This window comes from Sparus aurata, chromosome 6, assembly GCF_900880675.1.
Source record: "Sparus aurata chromosome 6, fSpaAur1.1, whole genome shotgun sequence".
NCBI classification, from domain to species: domain Eukaryota; kingdom Metazoa; phylum Chordata; class Actinopteri; order Spariformes; family Sparidae; genus Sparus; species Sparus aurata.
In genome coordinates, this window is record NC_044192.1 from 459,308 (window position 1) to 475,066 (window position 15,759).

Here is a 15,759-nt window from a genome sequence, read left to right on the forward strand (position 1 = left end):
GGCTGAACCAGACGAGAGAAGAGATCTGACCTGCAGCTGACCCGCCCTCACAGTCCACAGTTGGTTCTGAGCTCTGGTTCTGGTTAGCTGATGTGTGACCACACCTGCAGGACGAGTCTCCTGCTGGTCCGTGTGACGCCGCCTGTCGCTGGGATCAGGACCGCGTGCTGCTCCTCCATGTTAACCACGTCACAGGACGAGGTCGAGCGTCACAGCTGCTCTCAGTGATTTATGGCTGCAGACGATGAACCGAGACGCTTCTGAGATCGTGTTGATTTGAATAACAGCACGAAGGCAACAAAGGAAATGAACAGAGCAGAGTAATGAGCCATCACCCTGTGTGTGTGTGTGTGTGTGTGTGTGTGTGTGTGTGTGTGTGTGTGTGTGTGTGTGTGTGTGTGTGTGTGTGTGTGTGTGTCAGAAGATGCAGTAAAGGTTTATTATGCTGTATTTATGTCTCGGTGACTCTCTGGGCCTCCAGCTGCTCTCAGCGCTCTCTGTGAACACAAACTCTTAAAGTTCACTCACAGTAATTCGTCCCGACCTCGAGCGTCTCTCTGCAGGACAAACTGTCCACGCTGTCCCTGACCAGGCAGCATGGAGACACAAATCTTCACAGTCATTCCTCAACAGTGACGCGTCGGTTTGTTTCTGCTGAAGAGATTTAGCGCTGCAGTTCATCTGCTGCTGTGTGGAGGTGCTGAGGTGAAAGTGACTGCAGCTCGTCTGTGGCTGCTGGGATGTTTTCTGACATGAAGCTCTGAGGATTTGATTGAGCTTCTGCACACATTCAGGTGTTGTGATGCTAAAGCTGAAGCTAAGCTAACGCCGCTGACACGTGTGTGTGCAGCGGTTTGGTTCTGAGAGGGAGTCACGTTCAGTTTCCATGAAGCTCATCTTCATCCTTCATCCTCTGAAACACACGAGCAGCCTGCTGACATCACACACACACACACACACGCACGCACGCACACACACACACATACACACACACACACATACACACACACACACACACACACACAGACTCACTTTAATTAATGGAAAGCGTAGCTGCAGTCGCTGTGCTGGCAGCGTGGCTCTGACCTCACACTCCTCATTGTGACAATATTGACCCTTCATGATAAATAATACATGAACACACACACACACACACACACACAAACACACACACAAACACACACTCCTTCTGTATTGATTGATTAAACCCAACACGTGCTGATCATATTTTAGAAGAAATCATCATTTTTTATTTTTATAGTTTTTGAGTCGATCAATAATTAAACTCTGTGTTTATTTACATGAATGAATCAGCTGAAATCATCTCTGATGTACATAATATATAATATAATATACATAATAATAATAATAATGATAGTTATATCAGCTGCAGTATGAAGGTCAGCGTGGCTGAACACTGCAGGACGACGTGTCACACGTTAGAACAGAAGCCTCGATGTGTTTCGAGGACGGCGACGGAGAAAACGTAGCGGAGCAGGAAAACGTGTCCCGACTTAATGAAAGTGTCATCAGGGCTCCAGTTACATGATGTCAGTGAAATCACCAACAACTGTTATTTAACTCACAAATAATGAACAAGTCAATGTGATTAATATTTATACAGAAATGAAAAAGATTAGTTCAGAGAAACAGTTTTCCAGAGGAACTACGTCACCAGTAACACATCATCACCAGACTCCATTAACAAATGTAGTGATTTTAAGAGTTGTTGAGTTAAAACAAACTTTATAACGTAGTGAAACTGTGTCTGTGACAGATTGTAACTCATCGTGTCCTTGTTGTAAATTCAGCATTAAATCTTTCAGCTGAAGTTGTTTGTCTCCTTGTAAAAAGTGTCAGTTTGTGGCAGCATGTCTGTACCAGCCTGTCTGCTTCTGTGTCTGACATGTATCAGAGAATAAAACATACTGAAGTTATATATGCGACTTTTTTGAGGAATGACGAAAGTGGACAAAGCCACCAGAATCTTTTTAATAGTGATGTATGATCATTTTTTAGCAACTTTAAAATCACAATGTGTTAATTTTCTGTAGTAATAGTTCTGCTCACAGTCCGTCTCTCCTGCACTCGTCTGCTGACGAACACAGTGAACAAAGTTACTCACAGATTCCATTGTTGGCTTTTGCTTTGCACATGTTTGGTGATCGGATCAGAACCAGGATTATGTTCTGCCACAGTCGTCACGTAGTTTGATCTATTGAACTTAAAGGTTTTGTCATGTAGCTAAAACCTTCAGAGTGACAGAAACATTACAAACACTGTACACACAATAAAATCCTAGAAACTCCCAAGAAAAAAGAGAAACTGAACCACAGTTGGTTGCTGTGGTGATGGTGATGAACAGAACGTTAATTTAGCATTATGGTAATTTAGCATTATGTTAATTTAGCATTGTGCTATTTTTTTCTTGATTTTAGTCTTGATCTGTGTGCAGCAGACGGACTGTACGACACAGGTCATAAGTCCGTTTGGTTTGAAGCTCGTGGAACATTTTTTAAATCGTCCTCGTACGTAAACGACTGAACGAGTCAGCGACTCCCAAAACAACAGCGGCGACAGACGTGCATGTTGTTTTAGGATTTATGAAAGGAAGGCGATCAGGCAGGTTTTATTAACCTGAACGATGTTCATTGTGCGTCCACAAGTTTTATAAATGAGACTCCTGGTGAACGTTTTGCAGCGTTTAGCGTCACTTTCCTGCAGCGTTGTCTCACTCTGCTCCACCTGCTCTCCAATCACTGACTGAATGTGTGATGATGCATATGTGATGCAACCAATCATGTGTGAGGACATGCAGAGGTCAAACCTGGAGACAGGTTCTCTTAAACGATTCGTAGGAAGAACAAAACCGATGACTTAATGTTCCGTTACCAGCAGGAGATACGGCTGATGTGTGAGTTCTGTAATAACACAGTTATGTTTACATGCAGCAGCCATCTTTGAAATGTGGCTGTAATTGTGCCGAACGTGACGACTCGTCTCAGCTTTACGATCGTCTCTTTGTCACAGCTCAGAGATTCAGTTTCACGCAACATGAACCAATAACCTGGTTCACAGTGTCGGTGTGAAGGTGACGGTCCTGACACTGGAGGATGTGATGATGATGGTGATGATGATGGTGATGATGATGATGATGATGGTGATGATGATGATGGCGGCTCACAGTCTGATGATTATAATCCATTTCCAACAGTAGCTTCCTGTCTTCTCATGCTCACTTCCTGTTTCTCTGCTTCACCTGTTGGAGTCATTTTCTCATTTCTGGTTTTACATTCTTACAATTTGATTTAGATTTGGGGCCTCAGCCAACATTAATGTGAAGATCAATAAATAACTAGTAGAATAAAAGCCTGTTCACAGCTGCCGTTAACATCCTGTGATCTGATGTCGCCTCACATATAAACCCCTCCGTCACTGAGACAAACAGACTCCATGTTTCTACTCAAAGACAGAAAGAAGTTCATGTAGAACATTTGCTAAATTTACAAGAAGGTCCAAATAATGCAGAATGAGTCAGAGACAGAGTTTCACAGAGTTTATAAAGTGTCTCCAACTCAACAACTCACTAAACTGACACATTTGTTAAGGGAGTCTGGGGACTTTCTCCACGGGGACAAAGAAGTAGCCTATATTGTTGATTCAGACCTGAGATTTGTATTTACAACAGTTGTGCTGCACTCAGAAACTGTGGGGGTCTAAATCACACAAAATACTAATTTCTACATAATGTTTCTTTAATGTTTTGATTTTAATTCAGAATTTACAAGCAGGCTCCAATGATTTAGAATTCAGAGTGTCACAATGTTTGTTCAGTTTCTCCTCATGAAACAACTCTTAAAATCACCACATTTGTTAATGGAGTCTGGTGATGATGTCACTGGTTCACTGGTTGGATCAGCTGAAACAGACAGAAGCTGCTGACATCAGCAGGTTAACTAACATCATTTACATCACAGCCTGTTAGATCATATCAAGTCTTCTGGTTTATTTCTCGGCTGTATTTTAAAACCCTCATATTGAGTTTGTAGGAACCTGCTGCAGCTCCGCTCACTGTGTCTCTTCTCAAACAGCAGCAGCAGAATATGGAAACTACAAACAGAACTTCACTGTGAAGTCCTGAAGCACTCTTTGTAATAATGTATTCAGCTTGTCCAGGCTGAATATGCAAAGACTGTGGCTGTAGGGCTGCATGCACACACACACACACACACACACACACACACGCACACACACACACACACACACACACACAGTGACAGTAAGAAGGCAGACGTCACCTGCAGTCCAGATGCAGAGGTTTATTAACACACAGGTAAGACAGCAGACAGTGAGGAGAGGCAGTGCAGGAGGGAGATGCAGTGAATACAGTGAGGACAAAAACACAAAAACACATCGGCCCTGATTTTCCCCTCAGTCCTGCTGATATTCACCACAGAGGCAAATCTTGTCTTCGTCATCTGTTCATCGTCACATTTATTCTGCACAGTAAATGAAAAACCTTTAGAAATTCTCCACGTGAACCCACCGACACTTCTACTTCTTCTTCAGCATTAATAATGGCAGCTGATGTTCCAGAGGTTTTTATTTATCATTACTCTTTTGTTTTTTCTGAACTTAAGTTCTTACTGATGACAGTAATCATGTACCAGAGGAGGAGGTGGAGGGGAGAGGGAGAGGAAGAGGGAGGGAGAATCAAACCTTATCCTTTAAAAATCTATTTTTACTCACTAAAAGCTTTTCTTCTTCTGTCTGACTTGTCTACTCTAACCCAGTTGTGACAGACGCAGCTACACTACGCAGGTTGTTTTCTAACTGACAGAAACAAAGAAGATGCTAAAAAGCTCTACAAAAAGATCTTAGTTTTCTCTCTGTGTCTCTACGAGACGAGAAGGCATCGAGAAGGTAGCAAATGTTCATTAAAGGTACAAGCCGTGCTTAAAGGGACAGCCCAGTGCTGTGTGAGAAGCAGTCCATGCACCTGCTGTGAGACCTGACGTCCTCTCAGCTGTTTCTGCACGCCGTTACAGTTTCCTGGTTTAGACTTTGAGACCGTTTCTGCAGCTTCTTTCTATTTTTGGTCTGATTGAATCCTGACAGGTTTGTCTGTCCTCACTACCGTCCCTACGCTGTCCGTCTGTGAGAGCGCGTCCCGTCACAGTGCGTTGGTTCGTGGCCGTGGAGCTGAGTGAGGAAAACAATAGTTCATTTGGTTTAAATTGCACTTGATCTGTTTCATCTGAGAAGCTAAAGGTGAGAAGCTGTCGGTCAGAGTGGATCGCTGGTCTGCTCAGGAGGAGTGCTGGGTGCAGTGGGAGGTGGTGAGGAGGTGACCAGAGAAACAGGAAGTGAGGGACAGGTGATCTTAGTCTGTGTCTCTCTATTGGTCCCGTTGCTATGGCGAGATGATGGGAGTGTCTGAGAAGACGGACATGATGGAGTCCGTCTCTCCTGCCCTCTGCTGCTTCGAGTGCTGCTCTGCCCCTAGCAGTAACCCCGGCCCCAGGTGTCCCCCTGCTACAGGCCCCGCCCTCAGTCTGCCGTTCTGCTGCTCTTTGATTGGCTCCAGAAACACCACATGCTTGTTGGTACTGACCTTGCGGCCCGGGCCCTCAGTGGATGCCGGCGGGGTGGGGGTGAGGATGGAGGATTGGGCGCTCCCTGCCCCGGCCTCGTTCCCCTTGCTCGAGGTGGCCGTGGCGGGGGCGGAGGCCTTGCGACAGGGAGGGCAGCGGCAGGGCGTCAGGTACAGGTACATGAGGACCAGCACCAGGCTCACCACACAGCCCAGCAGCGTGGTGAATCCCGTGTTGAAGGACTCATGAAGCTCGTGGCCAGGGTGCGGCACCACCGTCACGTTGACCTCCCGCGTCTCGTTGCGCTGCCGCTGCAGGTCCTGGGCAATGCACCAGTAGATCCCAGAATCCTCTGCACGTGCTGCCACGATCTTCAGGCTGCCGTTGGTGAACATCTTTAATGAGTCGTTGTTTCCTGGTGGCGCAACATACTCCTGAGTGGGCGACACCCAGAGGAAGGTGACGTGCTGCCCGCTCAGAGTGGTCACACAGTGCAGCACCACGGGCTCCCCGGCCTTCACCGAGACACTGCTGTTCTGCAACTTCAGCAGCCCGATCATGGCCGTCAGGTTACATGTTTCAGAGTACCGGTCATTCCTGAAGAAGCGCACTCTCTTTATCCCGTAGGCCAGACAGGTGTGCTCCTGCCTGAACTCTGTGACGGAGGCGAAGCCTCGCTGCTCCCAGTGCAGCAAGAGTGTGTACATTGAGCAATCACACACCAGAGAGTTGTTGTGCAGGTACAGACCGCTCTGCACTGACAGGGGTAACTTTGATATGTCCTCCAGGGGAAGTTTAGGCAGGCGGTTTGAGGACAGGTCCAGCATGGACAGGTGAGGGTAGTTGTGCTCTTGGATAGAAAAGAAGGGGAAGTCAGTGAGCAGGTTGTGACTGAGGTAGGCCTTGCGGAGGCTGCTCAGTCCTGCCAGAGCTCTGCTTTCCACACGGACGATCCGGTTGTTGAACAGCAGCAGTTCCTTCAGTCCGGGCAAATCCTGGAAATAATGCGGCTCCAAAACCCGAAGCTGATTGGATGACAAGTCCAGGTGTTGGAGCAGAGTCCCAGAGGTGTTTCGAAATGCTCCCGGCTGAACGGCGGTCAGCAGGTTGTGAGCTAACCGTAATGTCTCCAGTCGATAAAGTCCTTCAAAGGCGCCCCCTTCCAGCTTCTCGATCTGGTTGTGGCTGAGATCCAGAGTGACGGCAGAGACGGGCATTTCTGCGGGGACCCGCTCCAGGCCGGCAGCGGTGCAGCTCAGGATGTCGGAGGCACAGAGGCAGCGGGCCGCCTGAGAAGAGTCCTGAGACTGGCAGATGGAGGTCTGGACCGGGCTGAGCCAGACCAACAACACAACAACGGGCCACAATGATGGTGAAGCTGCTACCACACCCTGCAGGACTCCAGCGTTACCAGCAACACACAACATGACGCCAGCAGCTCTGTGGGCATCAGACCTGTTTCTTATATCTCTGTCACCGTCTCCTCTTTACAGCAGTGAGAACATGAAGCTTCACATCCTTCTTCAGTCAGATTCATCTCATTCGTTGAACAACACAAACAGACTCCTGACGGACTAACACATCCCACTGAACAGTTTTCATTTTGATCTGGTTCCAGTTACACATTGAAGTGAAGTATCTTCTCTGCTGCTCGTGTTTCTGCCACAGGGCGAATCTCCAAGAGTCAGTGTTTCACTCTGAGCCTCTGATCGTTTTCATGACACGTCTAAGACTGAAATCTTATTTGCTTTGCTGTGTTGAAGCCACAGGGCAAAAAACAAAAGCTCACTGGCTCAGTTTCATGTGTGCTTCCAGCTGATCGTTTGTTTTGTTCAGCCCTGTTAATGTTGAATGAGGCGACTGCATCTGCATCCACCAGGCAGCACGGCAGGCCATCTGGAGAGGCCAACAGGAAAACAGGAGATCAGTGAGAGGTGCAGGTGTGTCAACAAACACTCCTGCTCGCTCAGCAGATGGAACCAAAGCCAACTCTGCTGCAGTCTTTCAAGTGAATGAAAGGGAGAATTGTGGTTCAAAGATAAGCGTCAAAGTTTAAAACTTATCCAGGTGTTTGGAACAGTGGAACACAGATGGAGCACATTGCGATGTTAAAATATTCTCCCTGGTCGTCAGTTTTTATTCCATACAGAGGAAACATCATCAGAGCAGCTGTGACTTGCTCTCACCTCTACAATCCATCAGTAGACTGACGTCCTGTCTGAATCCTGAGTCCCACAATTTGTTTCCTTTTATGACCGAGTTCTCTCGAGCATTAAGCCGACATCAGACTCATTTCCAGAGAAGTAGTCGGACCTGGCTGCAGAGCATCTCTCCAAACAAACCTTCAACTTCCCCACCCGAGCTGATTCCCTCTGCTCTTCACTCGGCAGCTCGTCTCGTGATGCGGGAGCCTCGGCTTAGTTGGTGTCTTTGTTTTCACGCCAAGTCGGGTTTTGTGAATCACGGCCACGGCGGTCTGCCGCCCACAGCCCGCCCCGAGTCCCGGATCAGATTTTCAAAGCATTCAGCATCCTGTCCACTTCACTTCACCTCACTTCACTTCACTTCTCTTCTCTCAGTCAGTCAGTCACAGGCAGCGGCAGCAGCTTTCACACTGTGTGTCTTTTTTTCTCCTCCGGCTGATTTGTCCTTTTCTTCCTCTCAGCTGTGGGAGGATCAAAGATGTTCACACGGCTTCACTTCTCTTCCCCCGACATCCCAAACATGAAACATGCAGCGCTAAGCTCCTCGTTGTCTCCACAGAGAACGAGGAGAGTTCTCCAGATGTCACTGATGATCCAGATGTGTGTGTGTGTGTGTGTGTGTGTGTGTGTGTGGAGGCTGAGCTGACTGCAGTCGCTGCTGCCTCCCGTCTGCTCCACTCTCGCTCTCAGCTGCCTCTTCTGGTGCTTTCCCAGCTCCTCCTCCTCTTCCTCTCCACCACTCCGGTTTAATCCTCCTCCCCTCAGCGTCCCTCACCAATCCCAGACCCTCCTCCTCCTCCTCCTCCTCCCCTCCTCCTCCTCCTCCTCCTCCTCCTCCTCCTCCTCCTCCTCCTCCTCCTCCTCCTCCTCCTCCTCCTCCTCTCTCTCTCAGATTCAGGAGGGATGTGATTGGTCAGACAGCGATGCCCATGAGAAAGACATGACTGCCTTGTTGATTTTCTTCATCAGCAAACAGACAGAATTTATTTGTACATTTCTGAGGCAGTGAGGATGGAAACAGGCTGACAGCAGCTCCTGTGATGTGAGGCAGAATGTTTCATGTTGAGTTGGTGATTGTTGGAAAGACGACTCAAGATTGTTTCTGTTTTGTGATAGAAGTTTCTTGTCCAGTGATCAATGTGGTAAAATTTGAATTGGATTAAAATACCTGATGTGGTCGCCACGATCACAGACGGAGCTGGTTGGAGCTGTGAATCGCAGCCTGTTCTGAAGTCTGCAGGTGTCCTCGTTGTCTGTAATAACATCACCTCCTCCACCTCCTGATGTAAAGGTCAGCTAATAATCATATAATGTGAACGTGATATGACATGTTTGGTACAAATGTCAACTTCTGGACGTATCTGTTCACATTATATCCTGGAGACTGAGCTGAGAGGCAGCGATGACGGGCTGGTGAAACCAAAACACGAGTTAAAAGACAGTAAAGGGCTCTGCAGGGCGGAGAGGAAGTCATTCCATCCACAGTTAATATCAAAGTATTCATTCGAGAGGCTCTAATGTAACTGCAGATGAAACTGATCCTGACACGAGCCGCCTGCAGCCTCTGGATCCACATTATCAGTTCATGGTTTCTCAGGTTTTCTCCTGAGAATGTGTCTCATTACTCGTGTTCTGTTCATTGTGTGACTGAGAGCTGAAATTGATTCAGTCAACACAATACAGTCCTGTAGTTTGTGGTTGGTAAGACGACCAGGATGAGATCTGACACTGACGAGCAGTCAGGTTACTTTAAAGATCATCCATCATGAGGTGGAGCCGGTCCGCTGGGCCCGGTTCTCTTTTGTCTCTTCTTCAACAGTTACTTGCTTCCCCTGAAAGTCTGCGTGTCATTAGAAATGAATTGTGCTTTTGTTGGTTTATAATTAAAGGACACAGAACACAATGGACGGCTGACGTGAAACACACTCTGACTGAGACACAGTCGGTGACATTATGCAGCCCTGTGAATCACAAGACTCCTCCAACACAACATGTCCTCTGCTCCTGACTGAGACTCACTGTGGAAACAAGACACAGACCTCTGAGAGACAGACAGACAGACAGACAGACAGACAGACAGACAGACAGACAGACAGACAGACAGAGAGGTGAAGGTGAAGACAGGATGAAGGACAGACAGCAGTGTCTCTGTGTGAGGTGTCATGGCTGCTGCAGTGAGAAGGTCAGAGTCCACTTTAGGGGAAAATGTCAGCATGTTTCCATGTCGGCCCGTCTGGACTCCTCCTGTGAGGGACACAGGTGACCTATCAGCAGCTGAGGAGCAGATCCATGTTTCCCTCTGAAGACCACAGAGACATGTATGAGTCAGAGTCATCTTTGTTCTTCATAGTTTCAGTTGATCATGAAATCAAACAGATGTCTAGTTCTTTCGGCTCACACGAGTCTGATGGTTTCATCTGGATGGACCAGCAGGAGAAAAGTGAGGCTACAATTAGTAGTGTTGGGCCTCAGATTAGTGATCAGTTCAGTTCAGTTTACTTTATTATTACCCGTAGGTAGATTTGTTGTGCAGTAGCGGGAGGAGAGGGCGTCACACAAACATTGATGACAGGACATACAGAAGACGAGTTAACACACAGCATGAAACAGACATGGGTACTTCCTAAATTCACTGAGCAGGATTAAAAGCAGATAAGATACGACAAAGTGATGATACAAGAGACAATAAATAGATTTAAAAAACATTTTCAATAAATAGAAATAAATAGATAATAGATAATTATCTAAATAATTAATAATAATAGATAAAGATAAATAGATAAATAACAACAACAAGTCACAGAATAGACTTCAAAGTGCATTAGGACTTATTTAAAAGGGAAACAGCAGCAGGGACAAAGCTGTTCCTATAGTGTGTGGTCCTAGATCTTGGGACTATGAATCTCCGTCCAGATGGCAGGAGCTGGAACTCACTCGCAAGAGGATGGGAGACGTCATTGGAGATGATGCTGGCTAGTCGCTGCAACTGTCTGGTGCACAGCGACTCCAGGCTCAGCTGTATCTCTCCAATAAGCCGACCAGACCATTTGATGATCTGGTTGAGCGAGTTCCTTTCTTTTAAGGGCAGGTTTCCGAACCATGACACAAGTGAGAAAGCTAACACAGTCTCAATAAAAGCATGATAAAAGAGTGTCATCATGGTCCTATCAATATGGAAACGGGACAAGATGTCAACATCTCGAACGCTACCACCCACCAAGACTACAGCACTACATCGCTACATCGCTACAGCAGTACATTGCTACAGTGCTACAACACTACAGCACTACAGCGCTACATCAGTACATCGCTACAGTGCTACAACACTACAGCGCTACAGCGCTACAACACTACATCGCTACAGTGCTACAACACAACATCGCTACAGCGCTACAACACTACATCACTACAACACTACATCACTACAGTGCTACATCACTACAGCACTACATCGCTACATCACTACAGTGCTACAGCACTACAACGCTACATCACTACAGTGCTACAGCACTACAGCGCTACATCAGTACATCGCTACAGTGCTACAGCGCTACAGTGCTACAACACTACAGCACTACAGCGCTACAACACTACAGCACTACAACACTACATCACTACAGTGCTACATCACTACAGCACTACATCGCTACATCACTACAGTGCTACAGCACTACAACGCTACATCACTACAGTGCTACATCGCTACAACGCTACATCACTACAGCGCTACAGCACTACAACGCTACATCACTACAGCACTACACTGCTACAACGCTACATCACTACAACGCTACAGCACTACAACGCTACAGCACTACATCACTACAGCACTACAGCGCTACATCACTACAGCGCTACAGCACTACATCACTACAGCGCTACAGCACTACATCACTACAACGCTACATCACTACAGCACTACATCACTACAGCACTACATCACTACAGCGCTACATCACTACAATGCTACATCACTACAACGCTACATCACTACATCACTACAGCACTACAGCACTACAACGCTACATCACTACAGCACTACATCACTACATCACTACAGCACAACGCTACATCACTACAGCGCTACAGCACTACAACGCTACATCACTACATCACTACAGCACTACAACGCTACAGCACTACATCACTACAGCACCACAGCACTACAACGCTACATCACTACAGCACTACATCACTACATCACTACAGCACAACGCTACATCACTACAGCGCTACAGCACTACATCACTACAACGCTACATCACTACAGCGCTACAGCACTACAGCACTACATCACTACAGCACTACAACACTACATCACTACATCACTATAACACTACAACACTACAGCACTACAGCGCTACATCATTGCAGGTCGACTCTGAGAAGAGTCCAGAAATAGTAAAAGAGGAAGAGAGATGAGTACAGTATCCATCAGGAGACACAAAGGAGAGAGAGTGGGACGCAGGTCTGTGGAAGCCCCGCCATTAAAGATTGATGAACAGAGGCTGGAGTGAGTGAGTGGCGCCGGGGGGAGGGGGGGGAGGGAGGGGAGGGTTTGATTAGCTGGAATCCAACAGAGAGAGAGATGGTTTTGACTAAAGAAGAGGAGGCAGGTAGAGGTAGGATGTTGAGGTTGTTTCTACCTGCTGGCTCTGTTTACTGGCAGATAAGAGAGAAGCTCTCTGACTCACACATTAAATCACATCCATCTGATTGATGTGGTCTGTCTGCAGAGTCAGTGTTGGTCAGAGAGTCTCTTCAGTTTGATCTGAAGACAAACAGAGGGGACCAAGTGTTACTGAATCTTAATGAAGAAACTTTAAACACACAAATCCTGTTTTCTGTTGAACCAGTCGTTCCTGACTCTGATCAGGCCAAGTCTCTCCTCTAATGTCAACAAACACATGTCGAGTAGTCAAACGTGAGAGACCAGTTATTGATCCCATCGATCCTTGATGGGCTGTTAAACTGCACACAACACTCAGAACAGGTGGGAAAAGACTTGTCCCGCCTCTCTCAGGTGTTACACTACAGGCTGTTGCTCTAGAATCAGGACAGACTTCAGAATAGTGATTTGATTGGATGCATCTTGATCAGAGTGAAGAGATGTGACTTCTTCAACTTCTTCCAAAGTAAAATGTTCCTCTGGTTCTGATGATTTGAGGTCTGACCTCTTCTGTCCTCTGCCTTCTTCTTTTACCCCCTCAGAGTTTCTCGAGCTGCCTCCGTCCTGCTCTCTGACCCCTGTTTCCAGCTCCACTCCATCCAGCACCTGTTGGGAGAGGGCGGAGACTCCTCCAGCACGGCAGCGGCCGTCGCCTCCTCCATCCGTCCAGTCGTGGGCTCGCTGGGCTCGACCGTGGCTCCTCCCATACCTTCAGCCGCCGGAAACACGGCATCCTCAGAGCGGAAACACTTCTCCCTGCACGCATGTGAGTCAAACCCCACTTTTCTTTGAGTGTTTAGGGTCTTCTTGAGTGATGTCTGTGGTGTCAGAGGGAGAGGTGCATTGTGGGTATTGTATGTGCCCGGTTTGACAAGGAAGAACAATGTGTTGAATAAAAAAGGATATAATGTCCTCCTCATCCGTTTTGTTTCAAACTGTCCATCATGATTCCGTCCTCACGTCTGACGATGTTAACAGTGTTCTGATCCATCTGTGGTTTACTCTCCTAAAGACAGTAGAGAGGTGTCAGTGAGGGAACAAAAAACTCATTTGTGCTCTGAATTCAGCTAAACTCGTCACCTTCATGTCGTCAGTCTTGTGTGTTTCCTTGGATCTGTGGTTGTTGTTGTGTTAAACATATTTTACAGGACAACAGACTGATTTAGCTTGAAATCTTAGCTATCTTTGATACTGTGGACGATCCAGTTCATTAAGACCTCTTTATACTTCAGCAGACTGAATGCACCGTGTCAAAGGTGTTTGCTGCAGAAATGTACATCTTCAAAATAAACTAAACCAGAAGAAGAGTGAAGGAGGAGGAAAATCTATTTAATATGATCTGAATCACTGAACAGTCAAAGTCTCCATTCATCATGCGCTTTACTGATTTACATTTCTGAGTAGATTCATTTGTTCTGGATGGACTTCAGAGATAATTATATTATTGGAAAATGAACCAATTTAAAAATACTCATGTCAGAGAAACAGACATTATAAAAAGTCTCCCGCACACTGTCGGCCTCACCTGTGATCAGGTTTATTGACAACAACATTTTGGTACTTAGACCTTCATCAGGTGCGGGAGTCATTTCCAAGTTTCTCCTACGCACCTGTCGACCCTAAGGTGTGCAAAAGCTGCACTCTGCAGAGAAACAGACATGAAACACATATGGCTCTAGGTGTGTTATTCCACCTACGATTGTTGTGAATATATCAAAGTCATCACATGTTTTTTTCTAGATTATTGGAGCAGTGTGACTTTGTGTCAAGTATTTTCTAGCTTGATGTTTTTATCCAAAGATTATAGAGAGACAATGAAGGAAATATATCTGTAATGTTGACCTGTTCAGTCTGAGCGCAGCCTGAATGGATACCTGAGAAATCTTAAATGGCAAAGATGCCATTTTTGGTGGAATCTCCACAATGGTACGTTCCACCTGAGTACTCGACTAAAACCGGTTCTGATTCACTTTATCAGCATTAAAGTTGTCGGAGGTCTCGTTGAGATGTTTCACTGTGGCTTATTAGAGACTTGCAGCTGCATCACTTTTCAAATGTAATTTGTTTTAGGCGGAAATAAAATCTTGTTCCGCGTGCAGCTGTCTTCACTCAGACGCTGTGACATATAGACTTACACATCTAACAACATATTTCAAGTCTTCCCTTTATTATGAAAACAGACCTTGTTGTTGCACTCTGTTAATTATGGGCATGTCATTATCGATTATCGATTATTGATTATCTGGTTAATAATGTGTTTGAGAACAAACAGACTCGACCACTCCTGTCATAAAAACAAATCGTTGAAGGATGAATCGTTCTACACTGAAGCCAGTTTTCTCCTTGTGGAGTTTTATTTTGAACCATAAATTCAAACAGTAATGCTAAGTTCATTCATTACGTTTGAAAATAACTCCAATACCCACTCATCTCCCACCCTGACACCCCCGACACCCCCGATACCTCCGACAACTCAACACCACCAACACACACACTTCACACATGGTGGAGAGAGAAGGAGATCTGTGAGTCCAGACAGACAGGCAGACGGACGGACGGACCAAGTGGCCTGGTCACCACAGCATCCTCCTCTGTTGCTGAGGCAACACAAGCCGTTTCCATGACCACCTTGTGTTGCATCATCGGGCGGGTTTGCTGTGTGTGTGTGTGTGTGTGTGTGTGTGTGTGTGTGTGTGTGTGTGTGTGACCTCCACACACACACACACACACACACACACACACACACACACACACAATGCAGATAAAATGAGCTCCATCCTGACCGAGAGGGTGACTGACAAGTTTGGTCTTCTCCAGCTGACACTCCTGAGCTTCAGGTTGAAGTTGTCTCTGTGTGCAGAGGTTTGTGTTGCTGTCCTGCTCTGCTGAGGGCTGCTGCTCCGTCTGCTGCTCCGTCTGCTGCTCATCTTTGGCCTTTCCTCCGTCCTGTGTGTGTCATGTAATGTCTTTGTCCTTTTGTCGTCCAGAGACCAGAAAGTGTTTGTTTTTTTTGGTTTATTTTAAAACAGCCATTCTTCAAACTCTTCTCTTACTTGTGTGTCAGTTTAAATGTTGTAGCTTTAAATGTGTCGTGTCTTCTGCCTGTCATGTGATCTGTTGGCCGGAGCAGGTCACAGCGTAGAGTTGGAATCAACTGTCAGAGATTTAAAACCTCTGTCTCTTCGACAACCTTCAGTGTGTGAAGCTGACAGCACACTGTTAGCTTGTTAGCCTAGCCTAATATTAGCACTAATTCTCCTCAGCTGTGTTCATTATTACATGTCCACAATCA

At 46.4% G+C, this 15,759-nt stretch overlaps 2 protein-coding genes across 2 annotated transcripts in view; one reads left to right on the plus strand and one right to left on the minus strand.

The window, feature by feature from the left end:
* rnf123 (ring finger protein 123) overlaps positions 1–15,759 on the plus strand; it is an 83,228-nt gene that overhangs the window by 43,276 nt on the left and 24,193 nt on the right. Inside the window, exon 28 of the mRNA XM_030418888.1 lies at positions 13,010–13,233. Within this exon, the coding sequence (XP_030274748.1) occupies positions 13,010–13,233 (224 nt within the window). The remainder of the gene's footprint in view (positions 1–13,009; positions 13,234–15,759) is intronic.
* On the minus strand, positions 4,300–8,561 carry amigo3 (adhesion molecule with Ig-like domain 3). Its single transcript, XM_030420037.1, has one exon. The coding sequence runs from the start codon at positions 7,019–7,021 to the stop codon at positions 5,414–5,416; it is 1,608 nt and encodes a 535-aa protein (XP_030275897.1). The 5' UTR covers positions 7,022–8,561; the 3' UTR covers positions 4,300–5,413.